This window comes from Amphimedon queenslandica, unplaced genomic scaffold (genome assembly GCF_000090795.2).
Source record: "Amphimedon queenslandica unplaced genomic scaffold, v1.1 AMPQUscaffold_13491, whole genome shotgun sequence".
NCBI lineage: Eukaryota > Metazoa > Porifera > Demospongiae > Haplosclerida > Niphatidae > Amphimedon > Amphimedon queenslandica.
This window is the reverse complement of record NW_003546273.1, coordinates 121,934-144,862: the sequence shown is the minus strand read 5'-3', so window position 1 is coordinate 144,862 and position 22,929 is coordinate 121,934. Positions and strand designations below refer to the sequence as shown.

The 22,929-nt window shown below is 36.1% G+C and overlaps 8 protein-coding genes across 8 annotated transcripts; 4 read left to right on the top strand and 4 right to left on the bottom strand.

The window, feature by feature from the left end:
* Positions 1-26: 26 nt before the first annotated feature.
* Positions 27-4,487, top strand: LOC100638078 (trichohyalin-like). Its single transcript, XM_003384406.3, has 9 exons — positions 27-338; positions 1,677-1,775; positions 2,093-2,242; positions 2,968-3,051; positions 3,104-3,265; positions 3,463-3,561; positions 3,635-3,733; positions 3,957-4,088; positions 4,252-4,487. Exons 1-9 carry the CDS (start codon positions 111-113, stop codon positions 4,345-4,347), a joined length of 1,149 nt encoding a protein of 382 aa, XP_003384454.2. The 5' UTR covers positions 27-110; the 3' UTR covers positions 4,348-4,487.
* On the bottom strand, positions 4,465-9,064 carry LOC100640357 (monoacylglycerol lipase ABHD2-like). The gene is made up of 7 exons (XM_003384424.3): positions 8,804-9,064; positions 7,919-8,121; positions 7,490-7,630; positions 7,189-7,375; positions 6,560-6,853; positions 5,755-5,915; positions 4,465-4,714 (listed from the first exon to the last, which is right to left on the bottom strand). Exons 1-7 carry the CDS (start codon positions 8,998-9,000, stop codon positions 4,566-4,568), a joined length of 1,332 nt encoding a protein of 443 aa, XP_003384472.2. The 5' UTR covers positions 9,001-9,064; the 3' UTR covers positions 4,465-4,565.
* A 25-nt stretch (positions 9,065-9,089) lies between these two features.
* On the bottom strand, positions 9,090-10,116 carry LOC100640232 (39S ribosomal protein L13, mitochondrial-like). The gene is made up of 6 exons (XM_003384423.3): positions 10,047-10,116; positions 9,868-9,991; positions 9,673-9,766; positions 9,478-9,538; positions 9,316-9,402; positions 9,090-9,263 (listed from the first exon to the last, which is right to left on the bottom strand). Exons 1-6 carry the CDS (start codon positions 10,077-10,079, stop codon positions 9,129-9,131), a joined length of 534 nt encoding a protein of 177 aa, XP_003384471.1. The 5' UTR covers positions 10,080-10,116; the 3' UTR covers positions 9,090-9,128.
* A 345-nt stretch (positions 10,117-10,461) lies between these two features.
* Positions 10,462-11,751, top strand: LOC105316861 (extracellular protease-like). Its single transcript, XM_011412100.2, has 2 exons — positions 10,462-10,543; positions 10,609-11,751. Exons 1-2 carry the CDS (start codon positions 10,485-10,487, stop codon positions 11,600-11,602), a joined length of 1,053 nt encoding a protein of 350 aa, XP_011410402.2. The 5' UTR covers positions 10,462-10,484; the 3' UTR covers positions 11,603-11,751.
* A 47-nt stretch (positions 11,752-11,798) lies between these two features.
* On the bottom strand, positions 11,799-15,810 carry LOC100640105 (interleukin enhancer-binding factor 2 homolog). Its single transcript, XM_011412090.2, has 13 exons — positions 15,669-15,810; positions 15,556-15,624; positions 14,902-15,022; positions 14,613-14,660; positions 14,478-14,555; positions 14,197-14,299; positions 14,017-14,115; positions 13,280-13,372; positions 13,152-13,233; positions 12,809-12,896; positions 12,630-12,761; positions 12,064-12,202; positions 11,799-12,015 (listed from the first exon to the last, which is right to left on the bottom strand). Exons 1-13 carry the CDS (start codon positions 15,746-15,748, stop codon positions 11,936-11,938), a joined length of 1,212 nt encoding a protein of 403 aa, XP_011410392.2. The 5' UTR covers positions 15,749-15,810; the 3' UTR covers positions 11,799-11,935.
* Positions 15,806-17,449, top strand: LOC105316860 (uncharacterized G-patch domain protein DDB_G0278987-like). The gene is made up of 4 exons (XM_019993603.1): positions 15,806-15,865; positions 15,912-16,669; positions 16,772-17,007; positions 17,056-17,449. The coding sequence occupies exons 1-4, from the start codon at positions 15,838-15,840 to the stop codon at positions 17,300-17,302; spliced, it is 1,269 nt and encodes a 422-aa protein (XP_019849162.1). The 5' UTR covers positions 15,806-15,837; the 3' UTR covers positions 17,303-17,449.
* Positions 17,450-17,489: 40 nt separating this feature from the next.
* Positions 17,490-21,575, top strand: LOC109580449 (uncharacterized). The gene is made up of 11 exons (XM_019993601.1): positions 17,490-17,575; positions 17,624-17,938; positions 17,991-18,170; positions 18,355-18,477; positions 18,586-18,870; positions 18,929-18,996; positions 19,131-19,546; positions 19,663-19,709; positions 19,892-20,026; positions 20,104-20,538; positions 20,793-21,575. Exons 1-11 carry the CDS (start codon positions 17,515-17,517, stop codon positions 21,419-21,421), a joined length of 2,694 nt encoding a protein of 897 aa, XP_019849160.1. The 5' UTR covers positions 17,490-17,514; the 3' UTR covers positions 21,422-21,575.
* On the bottom strand, positions 21,544-22,893 carry LOC105316859 (TNF receptor-associated factor 2-like). The gene has a single exon (XM_011412098.1). The coding sequence runs from the start codon at positions 22,891-22,893 to the stop codon at positions 21,544-21,546; it is 1,350 nt and encodes a 449-aa protein (XP_011410400.1).
* Positions 22,894-22,929: the final 36 nt, after the last annotated feature.

Genomic DNA, 22,929 nt, shown 5'->3' with positions numbered 1-22,929 from the left:
TCCGTTGTTTAAAGGAAGGGAAAGCTCCCATTATCCTTCACTCTCTCTCTCTTTCTCTCCACTGCAAGCCTTTTGCTCCTATTTGATACTAGACCGTTAGCGTTGAAGTAATGTCTGAAGAGGCTACAGTCGTTGAAGAGCTGGCCCCGCTGAGCCCGGAGGCCATTGCCGCCAGAGACAAGATACGGGAGATGGTGAAGGAGCTTGAGGAGGATGAGAGGGCTAGGAGAGTCAGCGAGTCCAGCCCCGAGCAGCCACAAGACCAACAGAAGCTAGTGACATTGGACAAGCTGGTCACTGTACAAGAAGATCTCATTCGCTTTATTAACTTGAAGAAAGTAAGATCATCAGTCGTGCATTTTCATTGGCTATGCATGATAATGAAACTATGCCATTACATTTGATAATAATAATTGTAATAATATCTCTTCCAAGTGTTCTGTCTTACATTGAAATTCCTTAAAAAGATCCGACAGTATATATAATAATAAATTAGTTACAAAAATTTTCAGTTATGATTGGGAGTTTTGATACAATCTATTAGCATAAGACAAACAACTCATTTTTATAAAATACTTTATAATCACTCGTGCAGATGACGCCTGCTCACTGGCCCAGAACTACTACCATGCAGCTAATATGGGCTTCAAGTATAAGCTAAGTTGCATGTAACTTGTGAAATAGGAAGGCAGATCTAGTTGCTGTCTTCTCTATGCTTCACAGTGACAGCATGAGGTATATATGCAGTTAAAATTAAACGATTTAGGCTTTCCAGAGAACTATTTGATACTCGGTAACCACTATTATGCTTTCTTTAATAAAAACAATCCATAAATAATTGCTGTTAATTATCGTATTTTAGCAAGAGTGGCTATTAATGATGTAGTGTTGCTGTTAGGGTTTAGTCTGTATTTTCATGCCCCAGTAAGTGGTAAACAGGACTAATATGGAACAGTTATTATAATTACTATCCACTATTTCGTTAATCAAACTGTTAATATAAACTAGAACTATAATAGTATCATTGCCGTCATCATTAATTAAATTATTATTATAATATTATTTTATTTATACTATTATCATCATTTCTCCAGCACATGCATATAAAACGTTGTTTACATTTTGCTATAAACTTGTTCCTTCCTTTTCATTATAATGTTTTGCTTATCAAATGTAACAACATGTAACTCTAGTTTAATAATACAAGGTAGATGCTACATTACTGTACATTAAAAAATCAACATTATTTTTATTAAAATTGATATTTATAGTATTTAATTTTTTACATTACAGTCAGTGTGTCTACAAATTGCTACACGTCTAGCTCCAATTATAAAAATATTAAATTTTAAATATATACACAGCCTTTGCTATAGAATATATTCCTTTATATGTACATAAGAGAGAGAGAGAGGGACTGTCTGTAGTTGATTTAGCACTTATCACATTATGATATATTACGTTATGATATATTGCATTATTGTATGTCAATGTATCTTTATGTGCTACTGGCTCTGTTGGTCTTTATGACCATATATGGCAAATCATGGAGTGATTTTGTCCTACATTGGTGATAGTACAAAAATTCAAGCTATTTTAGCTGAGTAATATTTAATATATTAATTAGTGTGGCACATGCTTCCTTAATGGATTAATGATGGTCGTGATGTGTTTAGGTTAGAGAAGCTGAGGAATTGGAAAGAGCACAGAGAATAACAACAGATAAGAAAATAGTTGTGCATGAGGAACTGGTTAGGAAGGCAGCTCAAAAAGAGGTTAGCTGAGGCTTATAGAGTTTTATTTTGTTTAACAATTAACTTTTTATTTAATCCTCTCTCTCTTTCCCTCTCTCTCTCTCTCTCTCCCTCTCTCTCTCTCTCCCTCTCTCTCCCTCTCTCTCTCTCTCCCTCTCTCTCCCTCTCTCTCTCTCTCCCTCTCTCTCTCTCTCTCCCTCTCCCTCTCTTTCTCTATCCCTCTCCCTCTCTCTCTCCCTCCCTCTCTCTCCCTCTCTCTCTCTCTCCCTCCCTCCATCCCTCCCTCTCTCTCTCTCCTATTTTTTATCTCTTCTAATATTTCTCTCTTCCTTTCAAAGGTTCTTAAAAATGAAGAGAAAGAGAGACAGCGTCGCATTAGTGAGGATACCAGTGGGAAGGACTCAGAGGAACAGAAAGAAAGAATGAAGACCTACGACAAACTTGTCAACGTCCAGGAAGATCTGTTACGTCATATGAGGAAATTGCAGGTACATTAACATTGATATTCAAAAAAGGAGAGAGAGGAGGGAGAGATAACGATCAAAGAAGACAAAAATAGATTAAATCAAGCGAAGCATATAAAAGAGAAAAGAGATATTGTGGGAAAGATTAAAAATGAAAGGTTATGTTAGAGGACATGAGAAAACACATGAGTATAGTATAGCTTAATTGTTTATTTATGTATAGTGATTATAACGAGATTATGAATAATTAATTAGACCCACCCACAACTATTTATAGTTGACTTTGATGTGATACAAGCATGCACACACACACACACACACACACACACACACACACACACACACACACACACACACACACACACACACACACACACATCTATGGGACACAAGATTAAGATTTAAATGTCACTTTATATGCCTTATATAGTATTTAAAGAGCATGCTTTGATATTCATCACATACCGTATAGCGGGAAATTTTGGAGGGAATTAAATTTTGCAAATTTGGCATTTCAATAGCCATTTGCGAAATAAAACCTGCCACATTGAGCCATTATACTCATGCTCAATGGCATGTGGCCACAAATTTGCCAAATTAGAATTCACCAATCATCAAATTTTAGTCTCTTCAAAATTTCTTTCTATATACAGCACCATAAGTATTATTCTAATATTAATGTAATTGTTACCATCACGCTACATTACATTACATGTATACATTACATATTGAACTCCATTACATTGCAGGCTGATGAAGCATTCAAGAGAGAGAAGGAGGATCGGATTGCTCAAGACAAAAAAAATGCTGTTCAAGAGGAGCTACTTCATAAAGTACATCCTGCATGGAGGGACTATAGAACTAGCTATTACAATATCATGATAGGTTCATCAAAAGCAGGTCCAGGCTGCAGCTCAAGAGGAGAAGGAGAGACAGATTGAACAGTTGGAGCACTTGACTGAGGAGGAGATGAAGCAGAGAATGTCCATAGCAACAAAGCTCTTGGCTGTCCAGGAGGAGCTTTTGAAAACTCGTGAACCAAAAAAAGTAAAATTTGGTTATTAAATTTAATAAGAGTATTAATGTCATTATGTTAAATTTGATGACAAACATAAGATTGATTCCAAAAAAAAAACTTGAGTGGAACTAATGCAAATAAATCAATATTTTGTGGCAAAACTGTATTACTTAATTTGTCTGTATTTTTGATAAAATTCAGATAATTAAAAGTTGTTTTATCTTAGGCTATTGCTGATCATCACTCGAGCGAAATGTTGGAAGATTTTAAAGTTTACATGCAAGAGCAGCTAGTGAGGAAAGCTAACCAGAAGGAAGCTATTGAGGTTCACAAACTATAAAAAATACTCTTTGTGACCAGCTTTTTTTATTCTCTTCATTTTGTTCACACCCCCCCAGGCAATGGAGGAAGAGCGAAAGAGGCGTATATCGTCCGGAGAAGACAAGCACTCAATCTCAGATGAACAAGCAGCAGTTCTTGAAGAAATGACAAGAAAAGTATAAAAAATTAATTTACAATAAGTATAACTAGCTCCATGTGCAATGTATCGTACCTAAAGTCCACTCTTTTGCTTGCAAATTTTTTTAGCAAATTTAGTGAGGAATCTTTCAATTCTTACAGTGATGTGTAAACTGCTAATAATTGAAATTAGTAGAGTGGCTAACATAGAACGCATGTTTAAAATTATTTGTTATTTATTTGTTATATTTTATGCTCCAGGCCAATATAAAGGAGTCCAAAAGGTTGTTTGACGAGACAAAGAAAGAGTATGAGCGTGCAGACCAAAAGGCGAAGGCACAAGAAGAAGCTCTTCGACAAGTGAATCAGAAACAAGCTGACAAAGCAATGGATGTGAGTCTATATGCATGTACATGGAACTATGATTTAAAATTAAAGCTACTTTGTAATTAATAATTGTAACATTATACATTGATAAAGTTTCAAAGCTTGCTTATTTTGTTTCCTTATATATTTTCATTCTCTCTCTCTCTCCCTCTTTATCTGTAATTTTTAGAGAGAACAAAAAGATAGAATTGCTTCAATGGAAGGCCAGTCGCCACCAAAGATCGGCCAGGAGCTAAAGAAAGAGATTACTGACCACAAGAAATGATAATTATGATCGAGTTGCACTGCAGTACTTTTGTTGCATTCAAACTTAGTTGCTTGAAATTTTTTTATCTTAATTCTTAGTGAACTTTTTCCCCCATTATGATTGTTAATAATGAAATTATAGTGAGACTTCAATAATGACTTATTAAATAATCAGTTTAAAAACAGCTAAATCAAAATCAATGATAAATCGCTTTGATATTAATAGTTATAATACAGTTACTTAACTAGCTTCAATATAACTGGCATCACTTCTAATACGAGTCTGTCTATCCACGACAAGTCGCTAGGAATGAGCAAACCACCTTCGTAGAAACCAAGATGGCCACCGTGAAGTGTTTGTATGAAGATTGACCTCGGATTGTGATCTATTCAATAAATAGAAATTGTAATAATGACACAACATAAGGACATCAATAATGTATCAGATAATGTAATAAAATTTGGGGCAATTTCGGAGCCATTTTTTGAAAAAACCATTTTTCAGAATTTTGGCGTTTTCTTAAAATGGCCATAACTTGATAAATTGAAGTCAGAATCAGCTCAAACTTTCTACGCAGCATAAGGACATCAATATATATCAGAAAATGTAATAAAAATTTGGGGTGATTTTGGAGCCATTTTTTGAAAAAAACCATGGGCTATAGTACAGGGTATTTTTCAGAATTTTGGCATTTTCTTAAAATGGCCGTAACTTGATAAATTGAAGTCGGAATCAGCTCAAACTTTCTACACAGCATAAGGACATCAATATGTATCGGAAAATGTAATAAAAATTTGGGGTGATTTTGGAGCCATTTCTTGAAAAAACCATGGGCTATAGTACAGAGTATTTTTCAGAATTCTGGCGTTTTCTTAAAATGGCCGTAATTAAAAAAACTGAAGTCGGAATCAGCTCAAACTTTCTACACAGCATAAGGACAGTAATATGTATCAGAAAATGTAATAAAAATTTGGGGTGATTTTGGAGCCATTTTTTGAAAAAAACCATGGGCTATAGTACAGGGTATTTTTCAGAATTTTGGCGTTTTCTTAAAATGGCTGTAACTTGATAAATTGAAGTCGGAATCAGCTCAAACTTTCTACACAGCATAAGGACATCAATATGTATCGGAAAATGTAATAAAAATTTGGGGTGATTTTGGAGCCATTTTTTGGAAAAAACCATGGGCTATAGTACAGAGTATTTTTCAGAATTCTGGCGTTTTCTTAAAATGGCCGTAATTCAAAAAATTGAAGTCGGAATCAGCTTAAACTTTCTACACAGCATAAGGACATCAATATGTATCAGAAAATGTAATAAAAATTTGGGGTGATTTCAGAGCAATTTTTTGAAAAACTATGGAATTTTCCATTATCAAAAAGAACATGACATAGTACATCTAGAACATGCACTTAATACACTTACTGGTAGCATATTTTATTGGTATCTCATGGAGCTCCTCTGGTATAATGGGGTCATCGATTGAATTAACAAGTATGACTGGAACTGATTTTATTTTGTGCAGAAACTTACGGCAAGATATGGTCTGATACATATCAGTGACTGAATCAAATCCTAAGACACGCCTACAAGTAATTAAACAAAAGATATTAAAAACTGTTATACAGTCCGAACAATTTTGCCATGTGTGCATTAACACACAAGCACAAGTAAGTTAATGTACTTTTATTAAATTGCTAGAACTTTAAAAGCTTGATTGCTTGAATCTTGCCACATTTAGTTTTAAAAACTTTAATTTACATGTACTGTATAGTGGGATTATTTTGAGGATAACAAATTTTGCGAATTTCGCAGATCTCTGAAGATTCACGAAATTAAATTCCTTGAAAATCAATTTAATACGGTACAAAATGGCAGATTAGTGGAAATTTGCGAAAATTAATTCCGCAAACTTCCGGATACAGGTCATTGAAATTTATTATCCTCGAAATAAACCCGCTATATGGTATACTGTATAGCTTGAAATTTTCGTGGGATATAAATTTCGTGGTTTTCATGGTTCTGGGCAGCCCACAAAATTTAAACCAACGAAATCATTGAAGTGCCATCTCTTTCCAGGCTATGTAACTGTCAACCATGAAATTTAAACCACGAATTGCCCCACTAGGAGCAAACCACGAAAATATTGACCCACAAAAATTTCAAGCTATACAGTATGATCTTTAGCTTCCTGTTTTTCCTCCCTCTCTCCATTTTTCTCTTCTCCTACCTTGTAAAGTGATCATCATACTCGGTTATAGATGTGCAGGACCACACCCTGTCATCCGGTCTTAAACGCTTTCCTTTATCAAGCGAGAAACCATTCACATCTCTTCCTTGATAAACTGTAGACTCAGGAATACATTCGCCATCACTCAAGTCCTCATTAGTAACTGTAGGCTCGTCTCTTTCTTTATTAAAAAGTACTGGCTCATGCTTTTTCAAGAAATAAGTTAAACGCTTTGATACAAGGAAATTATAAATTCTCATTCCTTCAGACCAGTGATACAGGCATGGAGCAGCTCTGGGAAGGAGAGAGAAAGAAAGAGAAGGAGGAGAAAGAAAAGAGTAAAGTAATGATAAAAATACAGGAAAGTACAAGATAAAAAAAAATGCAAAAAAATAGAGACAAGAAAATTTTCAAAAGTTGTAAATTTCACAGATTTCGTAATTTTCTAAAAATTTGCGAAAATCACTCCCGCAAAAATCAAAATGTTATGATACAAGATGAGCAGGCAGCATTAATTTAAGAAAACTAAATTGGTAAAAGATTTTTAGGCAAATTCATGAAATTTACAGCCTTCGAAAATTTTGCGCTATATAGTAACATCAAAACTCTGTCACATTTAATTCCCTTACTGTGCCGGACAGTATCCTTGACAGAAGGAGAATACGCAGGCAAACTTTGACTCAATTTTGTCATCTTCTGCCAGAAAATGGAGAAGATTAAAAGCACCAAGAGAGAATCCAATGCCGACAAAAAGAGTGTCTTCACCAAACCGATGGAGAAGGTCTTTGTACATCAGCAAGATATCACCAGTGCCTCCTAAACAATATCAACCCTCACATAAAACTATTACATATTGCCTTTGGCTAATGTTGTACATATCATTTGTTGATACTAATAATTATTAATTATGCTTCATAGTGGTTGATTTACCGTATGTAAATAGTCTTGGTGATTTGAGTTTCTCGTTAGGCAGACATCCTAAGTGATTAAGGACAGCCACACGATGCCCACTTTCAACTAAATGAGATGTGGTGTGCTTTATGTAGTCTGATTCAGCTGTATTTAAAATACCTATAGAGAGAGAGAGAGAGAGAGAGAGAGAGAGAGAGAGAGAGAGAGAGAGAGAGAGAGAGAGAGAGAGAGAGAGAGAGAGAGAGAGAGAGAGAGAGAGAGAGAGAGAGACTTTATGGTCATTAAAATACTCCTTTCTAATTTCAAAAATACAATTTATATTCATCAATTATAATTATCGTAACCATACAAGTACACATACATGAAACAACAAGAGTGCTCTTGGCAATAACAGTAACAATAGCAATAATAATAAAAGTAAAAATAAATGTTAATTGGTCAATGTACCTGGTATAATAATCACCATGACATTACCACGGGCACCATCATCAATGCTTTTGTCTCCAAATAAATCATAGCTCACAGTCGATCCATCCCTCACTTTTATTGTCACACGCTCCCTCGCTAAATTAAGATCTTTAAAGCGACCGAAGAAAGAGAACAATACAGTTTGTATGTGACCATTGTAACCCCACACTGGAGGGTTGTACCTGGAAGAATATTAATAAAAAGGCATGTAATACATTATTGTAACAAAATAAATATTATTTTATCAACAATAAGAATAAAATATGAGTACATAATAATTAATTTATTGATGACATAGCAGTGAAATTCCATTGTAACTTTATACATTAGGACACTGAATAGCTGGAATTCAACAAAAAGATTGGGGTAGTCTGTTTGCTTGGAGTTTACTATTGAACTAAAAAGTGCTAGTAAATATAAGAATGCAAATACATCAATTAACTGCACATGTACAGCTTCTTCTTGCAATTAAGAGAGAAGCAAAAAGTGTCGAGTCATTACAGACTGGATGAGAGCCAAAAATAGCACAGCAATAAGTGCGACTGTTTGTGAAATGAGGACTAATGGGATAACTTCTTGTTATGCGAATGTGATTCCAAAAGGGCTTGCTAACTGCAGTTAGCTGGCAACTGTGACTGAAATCCAGAGCTCAGTTATAATTCGCTATTAGTGTTTTTAACATTTAGGGAGTTTAGATAACATTTTAAAACACTCAATTGAGCGTGCATACCATACCCTCGACCATACCATACCATGCTAGTGCTACTGAGCCATTGGCAAATATACTTAGTAAGCTTACTATTGGCAATCAATGCAGTGGCACATGTATACACATACTAGCAAGCCCGTAGGCTGCTGCTTTACCTTTCTGTTAGTATAGGGCAGCGACTGACTAGCTCCCTACAAAACGGCGAGTTTCTCTGGTAGGCTAGTGTGGGGATGTTGCTCCTGCTCCACCAGGCTGCCCCTAGGAACAGTCTAGCCATCGAGCGGAAGGTAACGGGGAAGAGAAGGTATGATAGGAAGAGAAGGAGAGCAAACAGAGCAGCTATAGTGAGCATATTCCCGGTCACAGAAGAAGGAAAAATAAAAAATAGCTTGATTAGCCTTCGTTTCTAAGTAGGCGGGGCTTAATTTGAGCCACACCCGCTTCAATTTATGTGGGAATTTCTCTGGTATAATAATGTAATTATTGTTTAAATTTAAAATCATTTCTAAGGTTAGGAAAGGATTCTATTTCTTCTATTGTGAAGTCCTCTAGTTTTTTAAACGGCTGACACGGCCCATCCAATACTTTATAGATATTCTTAGCATAAGGATGTTCCTAAAAAAACAAAAATTTAATTTTAACTCTTAGAAATTCATTTTGAACTGACTTCGTCAGGAAAGAGATACAGACGATTCATTCTCTTTAGTCTCATACCATTCTTAGGCAGGCAGCCATTAATAGCTTTATAGAGCACCTGGACAAATTTTTTAAATTAATAATTTTAATCCGTGCTATTTCAATCTTTCACAATCCTTGCTCACTCACTCACTTTGGTGGGGTCTTTCTTGTGTACATCTTTACTCAATATTTCTTTTAATCCTCCAGGATATCTTTATTGATCATAAATAATAATTGATCATAAACAATAATAGTAATATACATAATAATTATTATAAAGATTGATTAATTAATAACAGTGTATAATAAACTGTATTAACGAGTAGGGTTTTACCCACACACTCACCCAGTGTGATGCCTGTATAGTTTCTTGTTCCATTTTTGTCCGGTAAAAACGACTTTTCGTGTATTAATTATAACAACATAGTCACCTGTATCAACTATTTAAAAATATATACTGATTTAATTTCTTTAAATGGAGGCCAGTAAACATGTATTAGACCAGCTGTCACATCACATAATTTTGTTATAAAATATATACCAGAAGAATGGTAGATTGGTTTGGTTTTCCCTTGAAGAATAAGCGAAACCATCACTGCCAAGCGACCCACGACTTGATCCTTGGCATCAATCAGATACCATAATTTAGTGTGAGTAGCGAGACTCTAAATTAAAAAAAAAAAAACACCAAGTGACACTTAATACCAGTGGTGCACCAACCTGACTTAAGAGTGAGGTCCTGAGAGACGCCATCTTGGTCTTAGCATTTAGCAGACTTTAGTACTGCGCATGCGCGATTTGTAGAATTGAATTTTAACAGAGATAGTGCTGCAGGAGATTGCAATGCTTGGAATTAATTTACTCATAATAACAGCAGATACACAAAAGTTAGATTTTGTCATCCAAAATACAAATTCACTGGATTTCTAGCAAATTAAATAAAAACACTCACTATTAAAATAAGCAAGTTGTAGTATATCAATACAATGCTAAGAGTAAGATCATTCCAATGAAGACAACTATGAGACAAACAGTAATGTATTTTTTGTTGAAAGCATATGCTATATAAAGAACTGAGCATAGATTCTAAGATATAGGATTAGAAGTACATTACTCAATCAGTAGACTAGTACTGCTGAATTTGAAAGAAGAAGCAAAATGAAGACTTTTATAATAGTCTCCCTCCTATCTTGTGTTCTTGCTATGCCACCTACAGGGTAATCTCAGTATTAACATTGAATGTATTCCAAATTATACATGTTTCTTTATACTACTATAATAGTTGGCCTATTTCTGTTGATATGGGTTGCAGTAAGTATATCTCTGCAGTTGCTTGCTCTTTTGAGTTTACCAACATTGCAAACGAGGCTCTTTATCTATTGAAACGTGGTACACCTCTTGAAGGACTCTTCTCTCAATTTCTCACCGTCTCTGTTGCTGGTAGTCCTGTTGAATATGATGGGCCATTTGTTTTCTATACTCCTCTTACAAAGGATGAGTTTGTTCTCTTGAAGGCAGGTGAAAGAATTTCTGCGTCAGTCCAAATCACTGATGCATTTAGCATTGATACTGATGGTCTCTACACTGTACAGTACAGTAAGCCTTTACTGTATCTGTCAGTGAATGAGATGAGTGAACTGTCTAATGGCCAATTAAGGGAATCAACAGTACAGGAATCTATTCACATCTATTTGGAGGACACTCATGCTCTCCTAAAACCAAGGAGGCCAAAGGAAACTGATAAAATTGACTACACTGTTAACATTGAATCCTGCAGCACTGCTAGCTTTACTGGCAGTAAAAACAACAGTGGAACACTGGATGCTCATAAGAGGCTCTGTGCCGGAATTGATAAAGTTAAAGGTAAACTTAAAAACAACAAACTCTACAGAACCTGGTTTGGTGCATATGACGCTAGCAGGTTTACTACAGTATCAAATGTATACAACTACATGAGGAATGGATTGGCTTCAAAATCAGTTAGATATTACAACAATGGCCCATCATGCAAGTCCAACTGGGTAGCTTATACTTACAGATCATACTCAGGCACTACTGTGTATCTTTGCAATTCGTTCTATAAGTATCCAACAGCCTGCAGGGGTACAAAATATACTAAGGAACGTGTTCTCCTTCATGAATGGGCTCATGCTCTAGGTGGTCGTAGTGATGAAGCTTATTATGCTGATAATTGCAAGAAATTAGCAAAGAATGAGCCAGCTAGAGCCATTAAAAATGCTGACAGCTTTAGTTTCCATTACTGTAAAAGTCAGTAAGCTGATCAAGTCAAGCCAAGAACATTATACAGAAATCATGCAACACTATAGGCCATGTACTTTTCTTTAATAATAATAAATTAATTTACTATAATACTTTCCACATTTTAGAATTGTTCTTTGGCTTCAATAATAAAATTTCAAATATTCTCAAAAACTGAAAATTAAACCATAAATCTTAATTGACACGTGCTGGTAATATGAATTGTAAAGGAATGCAGTATTATACAAACATGTACACAATAATTATTACGATGAAATCTCAACAAATTCTTAAATACTAACAAAGGCACAATGCCCACAGGACAAAATAATAAAGAGAGTCTTATATCGTCACATGTCTAATGATGTAAGGTAAGCAGGTGGTGCCACGTTTAGTGTTAATCCACCAAAAGTGTACGGCTCAGAGAGTTCTACAAACAAGAGATCAAGGAATGAATTTCTACTAGTTTCTCTCTTACTAGCAGGGACAGCTCCATCACAAGCCAGTATCTCTCTGTATGCTCCAAACTGCAACAAAACTAGTATTGTCTGGCCGTTGCTGGTCAGCTCCTCGCACTGCTCTGGTAGCATGGTTTCATGAATAGTCTCATCTCCTTCCTAATAAATTTTACAAATCAAAAATACTTTAATTGCTGGCATGTTCATATTTGCAACTAGATTACAGCAGTCATCATCGTTCATTGTAGTTATACTGTATAGGGGTTTTATTTTGTTGGTATAAAATTTCACAAACCTTACCTTCTGCAGTCATTTTTCCTAGTGTGCCACACTTTTTTGTGGAATTTAATTTCGCAAATTAAATCAAAACGTGAAATTAGCGAAATTTATTTCCAGTGAAATACAGCCCCTATATGGTACTCTTAAACCTTCAATACTTCTGTTGTTCTGTATTACCCAAAGAAATTTCAGTTACATATTCATATAGTCATCACTTCTACACATACTATCATTACTATGTACATGCACTTATGTACATACATTTTAGTTAAGATTTCTCTCCTTTATTCTCATGCTATGCACTCACCTCACATGGGTCAGGTAGACCTATTGATCCAGGTAGAAAGAGGCCAGCTGCCAGCAACTGAAACAACCGCCTAAAGCCATCCACTAATGAGAGAGGCTCTCCATCATTCAGTGGTATAAGGGCACATTGACACTGGTAATATCATGTTAGTGTATTTTCTTATGATAATAATCTCTTACAATTAACTCAATAGACCAAGTGTTGAGGTGATTTAGTCCAGGAACATGACCTCTCATGGATTTAATGATACGAACTAAACTGCGTATGCTACAAAAAAAAAAACAACACGCCAAGTGAATAAATGATTTAGAACTACTATATAAAAGAATGTAAACGTTAAGGGGAAGTGGCTACTAATTTTAGTATTTTTAATATTGGTCATAATTATTAACCTTTGGATTGCCTAAATTTTTCTCTGTGACTACTTGTTCTAAATTCATTAAATCAGTACACACAACTTAATGATAACACTGTAGTGTAGTACTATGTAGTGTAGTATGTAGTGTAGTATTATGAACTAACTTTTTCAACTGATCAGTATTTTCCTGCCACCATCTTGTGTGTCTTATCATGCGAAGAGCGTGAGCGTACATCTCAAAGTCATCTGGCAAGAATTATCACATGATTGTCACATGATATGCGTGTGTTACCTCCTAGAGTTTCAGGTGATGATCCAAAAATCACGTGACCAGTGGAGGTACTGAAGACCCGAACGATAGCACCATCAGTACACATGTCAAAACCTATTGAGTTAAAAATAAATATACCATTAGAATTTTTATCTACCAAAGGAAGTTTGAGCCAGTTTTAGTATATTTCTGATCGATGTCCTTACAATTAGTGTACGTGTATTTAGAATTTTGAGCCAATTTCAACTGCAATTTTTTTGAGGCTATGGTCATATAATAAAATGGGCCTTTTTCTGATAAATACCCTGTACTATAGCCCATAACTTTTTCCAGAAAATGGCTTGTAAATCACCCCAAATTTTTATTACATTTTCTGATACATTTTGATGTCCTTGTGCTGCGTAGAAAGTTTGAGCTGATTCCGACTTTAATCTTTCAAGTTACAGCTATTTTAAGAAAATGCAAAAATTCTGAAAAATACCCAAGGCTATAGCCCATGGTTTTTCCCAAAAAATGGCTCCAAATTCACCCCAAATTTTTATTACATTTTCTGATACATATTGATGTACTTATGCTGCGTAGAAAGTTTGAGCTGATTCCGACTAAAACTTCTCGAGTTATGGTCATCTAAAAGTAGGCAATGGGCCAGCAGTAATAATCAATAAACACATAAAATGCTTTTTTTGTACAAAAATTGGCTCAAAAATAATACCTTAATTTATACCAATGACACATCTCTCTCTCTCTCTCTATCTTACATTTCCCACGTGATATGATTTCCACCTTTACTTTGTTTTCGTCCGTCGTAGTCTCCAGGATACCCTTTACTTTAAGAGCCAACTCGTTAACAATTTTTTCTATGCAAAAATAAATACCATCGCCCATTAAAATTTTATCAACATCAGATAATATCAAACATGGCAGCCACTGAGGCTTACCTTGAGGGATGTCTTTATACAAGACAACAACGTCTGTCACTAGGCTTCCAGCAAGAGCAGTCCCCTTCTTCTGGGACCCAACTAATCTTACTTCTTCTAACATCTATCATTAGAAATTTTTTTAAATCTTGCCCTGCTGGTTATATTTTGTGAAAATGAAACAATACAAAAATTCCAGCTGTATAGTTATTATTTTATGTCCTTTTTCTCTCTCATTTCTCTTTACTCTCTCTCCCTCTCCCCCCCTCTCTCTCTTTCCTTTCCCTCCCTCCCTCTCTCACCAGCTGCTCTCCTTCACCAGTTAGTATTAGGTTCTCAATGACAGTCATTACTTTTGTACCAAAACCTTGAACACGACTCTAAACAGATTAATGAACACAAAAAATCAAATGATAATAAACTAATCTGGTGACCACCTGTTCCTCAATTGAGGGAGAGACATCTTGCGCCTTTTTTTGAAGCAACTATAAAATAAATAAAAAATATTAAAAAACTTATGCCCGCCCCCGCACACAAGCAAATTGATTAAAAAGTACTTTATTTATACAAAAAACGAACAAAAGACAAGGTTACACGTACATGCATATGATAAAATATAGCCTCACAGATATATGTACATGTATATACATAAGAACATGTATGTATCAGTGTAAAAAGAACATGTATCAGTGTAAAAAGAACATGTATGCTATGCTTAGCTTATACTTGTGATAATAAGGAATAGTCCATTTCAGGGGCGGCTTGAGGAAAATGAGTTTCAACTTCTGACCAATCAAATATCGGTCGAATTATCGGTGGGTAGGTTCTTTCCTCCTTTTCAGTGCTACTGTAATAATAATAATAATAATAATAATAATAATAATAATAATAATGATGATGATGATGATAATAATAATAAATATTACTATTAGTGGGACAAAATCTGCTCAAAGGCTATGGACAGGGTATTATCAAAATTGACAAGGAAAGAATTCTCCATTTTTACAATATTTTCTGATCCGCATACTTGTTTTATGTTGCATGGAAATTTTGAGCTAGTACTGATCAAAATTAGATTTTGTAATGAATTTAAAGAGTTGCTTCTTTATGAAACATTCTGTTTAGCTCACTTATGCTCTATTAAAATCCTAATGAATATTGACATCAAGATCTACTGTATCTAGACATGTACATTTTTATTATTTAAAATACACCTTAACTTTTAAAATTCACACTAGCTTTCTTTTAATTAGTAGGCGTGGTCTACCTGCCACTAATAAAAATGGCAGCTTTTTGTAATCAGCAGTAAAACTGATAGCTCATATTTAAGAACTAAATGACAATTACTAATCCAACTATATCATATTAAATTATTAATACCTTCTATTCCTTGGCATGCCTCCTCCTCCTCCTCGACCGCGGCTCCATCTCCTCTTGCCCCTCCAATGGCTACAGTGGTGGTTTTAAAAACAAAACGGATTATATTTGCTTACTTTGGCCTTTTGTCTGACGTCTCCTCGTTGATTTGAGTCACTTTGTGCCCTCCATCAGGAGTAATGGTAGCACTCCACATGTCCTCTTGATTCCCTTACACTTTAGCGGGAATGAAAACTGCGCATGCGTGGACCCAAAAACTGGCGGGAAGTTAAAGAAACAAACAAAATGGCGTCTGATGAACAAGTGATAAAAGGTGTGCATTTCATTATCCTTAAGATTGTATTCATCCCTTCTTTTAGACAAGGAAAGAGTTCTTCAGACCTCAACTCCATTTATTAGGACCTCAGTTCAATCAGCCCAAGGAGGACAGTTGGACGGGAGTCTGTTTGAAATCCCAACAAAGAAACAGGACTCTACAGTAAACCTTGATACGAGCCTCTTGGATCAGACGAGCAGAAACGAGGAGACCACCTCAGAGCATAACAGCACCAATGTTACTCAACTCAACGCCGGGTTCATTAATTCTACTAGCGTCTGCTCAGAATCTGAGTCAATTGTACAACAGCCTAACGAGACTGATAGAGGATATCTTGATGCAATAATTGAAGAAGAAGAAGATGAACAGCCTGCCGGCATTGCTGCCTCTGATACTGGTGATGCTGCCGTCAAGACTGAAACCCAGACTGCTGAGACTGAGACCCATACTCCTGAGATTGATACTGCTGGAACTAATACTGATGCTTCCAATACTGAGACCAATACTGCTAAGACTAATATCGATGCTTCTGATACTGCTGAGATTGATACTGCTGAAACTAATATTGATGCTTCCGATACTGATACCCATACTGCTGCTGAGGCTGATACCTGTACTGCAACTCATGCTGAGACTGATGCTGCTGATATTGAAAATTCCATGGATACAGAGACTTCCAAGACTGATACTCATTCTGGCATTAAATCATCTACAAAAGCTGCAAAAGAGAGCAATTCAAGATATATTGAGTCAAAGACGCAGCAACCAGAGAAACAAAGGAAGAGAAAAAGATTAACAAAAGTATTTTTAATTTTAGTTGAGATAAATAATTTTTGTTTGTCTCACTAATCGATAAGCATCTTAATTGTGACATAAATAAAATGTTTTAATGATAATTTTTAGGCGGAGCAGGCAGCACTAGAGGCTTTGGAATCATTTGGTGGGTCAGATTTGGGCTCCGTTTTACTCAAAAATGAAACATTTGAAGAGCGTCTAGCAAGAGATAAACAAGCACTCGAGTCAGAGTCAGGAAAGATGGAGGGAGTCCCTCCTGCAAGGAAGAAGACAAGACTTGAACTTGCACGAGAAGAAGCAAAGCTTGCTTTTGAAAACATACCGTTGGGACAGACTGATAAACGGTATGATGGCATTAGCATTTATGATTGAATTAATTAGCGATTGATTAGGACTCCTCCCCCTGCCCCTCCCACAATTTATAAGGATGTTAGTGAGCGGAAGCTAACACGGACGCAACGAGCGAAACTTGAAGTACTTCAGAGTTTTGGTGGTACTGGTTTTGATGACCTTTTTCCAAAAAAGAAAGAAGAAGAGGAGGAGGAGGAGGAAGAGGGAGAAGGAAAAGCAAAGGAAGGCATTTTTGAAGAGGACAAGAAGGAGAACAAACCTGTTTCAGAAACTGGCTTGACCAGTTGAATGCTCATATACATGTACATTGTTAAACTTGGACTCAAAAAATGTCATAATAATGTAGTTTGTTTTCCCAAAGGTGCATCACTGTTATCATAACATGATTATTATTATACTGTATCAAATTCCATTTAACATTAATACAATGATCAAGTTCTTATTTGCTTACTTTTTTTGCTGATTGCTCCAGGAGTGTTCCAGCCTCCTACAGCTATAGCATGTTGTCTTTTATTTTCTTTGCTTCTGCTCTTTTTTCACTTTGTGCAACTTCAACAACTGGTAAATAACGATGTAGCGTATTTGTTAATATTCTTTACTTATTTTTAGGCAGAGTAAGACTTAGTAGTGAACACATAGCTCACAGTGGTATTGTAGAGATATTCATTAATGATCAATGGCTTCCAGTCTCATTCCGTGAAGCCTGTAGTGAAAATGAAGGAGATGTCATCTGCAGGCAGCTTGGTTTTAAGACAAATACTGGGACTTACAAGCAGGAACTGTGCTCAAACCCTGAGCTATATATATTTGATATGTCTTGCATTGGGACTGAAGTATCTGTTCTACAATGCAATGACATTACAACCAAAAGGTCTGCCAGTGATGAAGACAATAATTTTGAAGCTTGTGCAGTATCTTGTGCCAGTAAGATAAAAATAAGTTGTAGATCTTTAAAGTATGTATCAATTCTTTCTAGATTCCCTAACACCATACATCAATAGCTCAACAAGCCTGTTATCATTGTATCATAATGATGACTGGTATCCAGTTTGCTATGAGACCATAACAGAGTCTGATGTGACAGTCATATGTCGTGAGTTAGGATACAGTGAAGGAGTAGCTGATTCTGTCACATTTGATTTCTATTCTACTAATAGTGAGTTATTGACCAGTAGACTATGCAACAGTGTAGATCTACATAAAAAGCAGGCATTAATTTAACATGCATAGGAAATAGCAAAAATGATAAGTTTATAATAACTTAAAATCATCCAGTATCATTCTTTAACTATAGTACTGGTCCAGGATGATTTTAACTTCTTAATGTTATGTTTTAATAGATTCTGCTCTATATTTTGATGGTAACTGCACTGGATATGAATTCTCATTGAGTCAATGTCACCTCAACGATGAAATACAAGTTGATTCTGATTGTACTGGAATAACAGTAGTATCTTGCTTTGGTAAGTAATTATATGATGCAATTTGATGTCATTTATGGATTTGTTACTCATAACACAATATAATATGACAAACAATACCCTTGTATTTCTCCTCCTTCATTTTTGTAGGATTTAGTCAGCCCCCATGTCCTCCTCTGCTTTATTCCACTCCAACCTGTAGCTCAATCACTCTCTCTGTATCACATAATAATCATTATTACTACATCCAATATAAAGTTCATTCTAATGACAATTCTTCTGACTACTGGCTGAAAACTTCATTAAGAAATGATAGTATAATAACAATTGAGAATCTATTGCCAGCAACCCTGTATCAGTTCAACACAGTTCTGGTTGGGCTGAATGATAATAGCACTGCTTCCAATTCAGTGCTGTACATTACAAGCAAACCAAGTAAATAAAAATAAATAGAATAATATATAATGATCACAATTTGCATTGTGATATTTAGGAGTGCAAAGTGTGTACATGTTAACTGCTAGTAATGTTACCAGCACCCAATTAACTCTTAGTTGGAAGGTAAGGACAATACTCACAGCATTTATATATTTTATTTGAAGCTAAAGACAATGTAACAATTCCTAGTATAAACAGCAATAATATACCAATATAGATTAATTTTTAAAATATTATTCTCTCATTCCTTGCTTTAGTTATCAGACTCATTGTGTCCAGTTGTGTCCATTACTAGTTTTGAAATTCGTCTAAGTAACTCAGTTCAGACCATTACAGTGTCTTATGCTGCCTCTGAAGTACAAAATGATAAAGCAAGCTACAGGGCAGTCTTAGCTGGCCTGACCTCTAGTACACGATACAGTATAACTCTTAGAGCTATTGGTAAAGTGGGCAATACTAGTGAATTAGTATATGGACCAAACTCAAATGAGCTCTTTATCAATACTCTATCATCAGTAGCTGGTTCTGGTGGCTCTTTTCTTTCTAATGAAACAGTCTCTGTAGTTTTATTCATTCTGCTATTAATAATAGTTGGACTCATCATTGTTATAGGAGGCGCTCTCTTTCTTTATTTCATTTCAAAAAAGTGCAGAAAATTAGGAAGAAAAAAGAAGTAAATAAAAAAAGACTATCTGGCATTATTATTATTATTATTATTATTATTATTATTATTATTATTATTATTATCATTATTATTATTATTATTATTACCATCATTATTTTTATTAGAATGAGGACTTCGAGTCTATACTGTGATACTAATGTCTACATTACAGGTAAGACAATGGAGTTTTGTTGATAAATCAAACTTGTTATCCTGTTGCAATACAGACCAAGACTAGTTGTTTATAAATTCCTGTGCCTTTATGAATACCTTTAAAACAATACTATTAGGAAAACAAATATTATATATGCAACACAAATGGATCCTTTGTGTATTAAGCTTGCTATTGTGTAGGTGATTTATCTGATCAGAGCTACATACCAATGTCAACCAGGCTGGCAATACCTGCACTAGATAACCCAGTGACACTGATTAACACTCGTAGGAGATCCAGCAGTGTTGACAGAACACCTGACTGCTACTGGATAAGTAAGTTACAGAGTCACAAACACTTTAGGCTCGAATGAATTTTATCTCAATTGCACGATTATTTCTACAACCTATAGATCTTCCATCATCTCAAGACATTACTACATTCAGTCCAGTGCTAGAGGAATCAACAGATGCAGATAATGCAATGTCTGATGATGATCAGGGACCAACAGCAAACAGCACCAGTGCTTTGGTTGAAGGAGAAAACGAGGGAGGGATTACGATTACAGCAGCTACTGGTGAAGAGAGACCAAATATAAAGATAATTGTTGATGACATTGATGATGATCATCCATATGATGAAATACCAGGAGCACCAAAGAGGAAAATGACAGTACAAGAAAATAGAGATCTTGTAATAGCAAACCGGACAACGTTCAGAGCTGCAGAAGGAGATGAGAGTAGGAAAGAGAATGTTGATGATGATGATGATGATGATGATGAAGAGAAGGTTTACGATGAAATACCACCACCACTAACACCAGATGAATCATCTATCTCTAGTCAAGGTAGACTGAAAGGCATTCTATTGTAGGATAATACCTTTAACTGTTATACAAATGCCACCAACAGTATTAGTGCAGCTTTTAAAGATAAATAAATTATTGCAGTTACCATCATTATTTCTGAATTATAGCCAGCTATTGTACATAATTGAAATTCACCACATACCTTTAATGCACATTATGCCATTTATCATTTGCTGCATACTTAAATGAACAAACTCCTACTTTACCTTAATGATACTTATATTTCTTTATAGATGAAGATCTCCCTCCATATCTCCTAACACTATCTCAAGAACCAAATGAGCTCACTCCAACCTTCCTTCCACCGCCAAAAGAATTTGCAGATTTGCCACAAAGAAGACAAGGAGCTGTCATATCACCAATCTACTCTCAAGCCAAAACAAAACCATCACACCATAAGAGACATCGCTCGTTTGACAATGAAGAGCCTCCAACGACCTCTGGGGACATTATGAGCAGCCCTCAAGCAGCTCATAAGTCAGAGAAGAACTCCCTTCGTGGCAGAACTGCCTCTCACTCTCTAGTGAGCAGGAGCAGGGCCTATACAACACAATCAGTGACAAGACTTGATGTTATTGACAAGGTCTGGGACTGGGAGGAGAGGGAGGGAGAGATGAAGGATGCTTACTACAACATCCCGAGCACTTTCAAGGATCCAGTGAGTGCCAGCAACGAGTCTCTACCTGCTAGTAAAAGAAAAGATGATGGTGAGTATGAGATACTAGTTCATCCATCAGTCTCAGGTACTGCCATTGGCACTGGACCAAGAGTGAGGAGACATAAAAGGCCTCCTCCTCCAGTCCCTTCGCATCCTCCATCAACCAAAGTCCTTAGCATATTGAAAACCCAAACTGGAAAGTGAAGACTGAATACACAATGAATAAATTTTTGATAATAATGATATAATAATAACACTAGTATAATAACTATATAGACATATATATATATTGGTAGAATACATATATGGAATACAATTCTGCTTTTTTATTTGCAAGTAATTTGAACTATTTCAAAAACAATAGTATCACCTTTAAGGAACTGAGCCAGTGCGATGCCACTCCCACCGGCAGCCACACCCTCCGCCCCTCCTATCACCTGTACAAGTGGGAGGAACTGAGAATAGCCACGCCCAGTTCCCGCTATACGGTCCCCAGTGACACGATTGGACGCCTCATTCTCACTACTAAAAGAAACTTTACTTTCGAAATGTCTATTCGCTGGAGATTGGTCAATTAGGCGAAAATTAACAACGGCGTTGAGCGGCCATTTTAATTTTTCGTCGAACTCCCCTTTCATCACGTGAACATACACGGAGATGTGAGTTCCGGAGCCACTCCCACTCCCAGAGGGTTTGACTTCCATTCGAAACTTGTACCCGCACGGGTGGGAATAAAATGGCCGACTCTGCCACCATGTTCCACTAGTTTTGTAACCATAGAAACCAGAGAGGACGAGGGTAAGAGGAGGGACAGAGGTACATGTTAAGGTCATTAGATTAAGTTTTGATTCCAATTCTGAAATTGATTGGGCGGGGCCATCAATACTATGTTCTTGAATATTCAACGATGTACCAGCTGCTTGAGTAGCTTCCAATTTTTTACTCAGTTCGTCAATTCTTTTAGCCATTTTACTGTTTTCTCTCTCCAATATGTCCGCACGCCCTCTACTCTCGACTAGCTGTAATCGTATCTCGTCCTGTGACTCTAGAACTTTAACAATCTCAGCCTTTAGCCCATCTCGTACTTTCCCCATCTCTTCCCTCAATCCTTTATTCTCCTCCTTCAAAATGGCAACCTCCTCCACTAAAGGCGCCAGTCTACCAATGAAACCCATCATGCTAATCCCGAGGTTAATTTGTTCTGCTTTCATTTTATGCACAAGTGCATCCAACGTGACTTTAGGGCATGAATCTTCATGAGCTCCCACATCGATTGGCAGTAAAGAGGCACCACAATTATATGGGCATGGTCTTGGTACAAACTGACACTCCATTGGTAAATGAGTTTCAAATAGACGACCAAGAGGTCCACTCCATCCGCAACCTTTCTCTCTATGAATGCAATACACAGGGATCGAAGAGACTTCTCTCTTCTTCTCCAAGTTTGGGAATATCTTAAAGTTAGTTTTTCTACAGAGAGGACATGTTTCTACCCGGTCTATGCAGTAATGACAAAAGTGGTTGCCACAGCAATCAGTGATATAAGGGTCTTTCAGTACGCTAAGGCAGATAGGACAGATGAGGGACTCTGGAGGACTAGGAGAGACAAAGTTTAGACTAGACCATCCACTGCTGACGGGCGGAGGAGATGAAGGCGAAGAAGGAACTTTGCTCATTTATCAAAACCAGATTTGAAAAGAAGCCACCTCTCT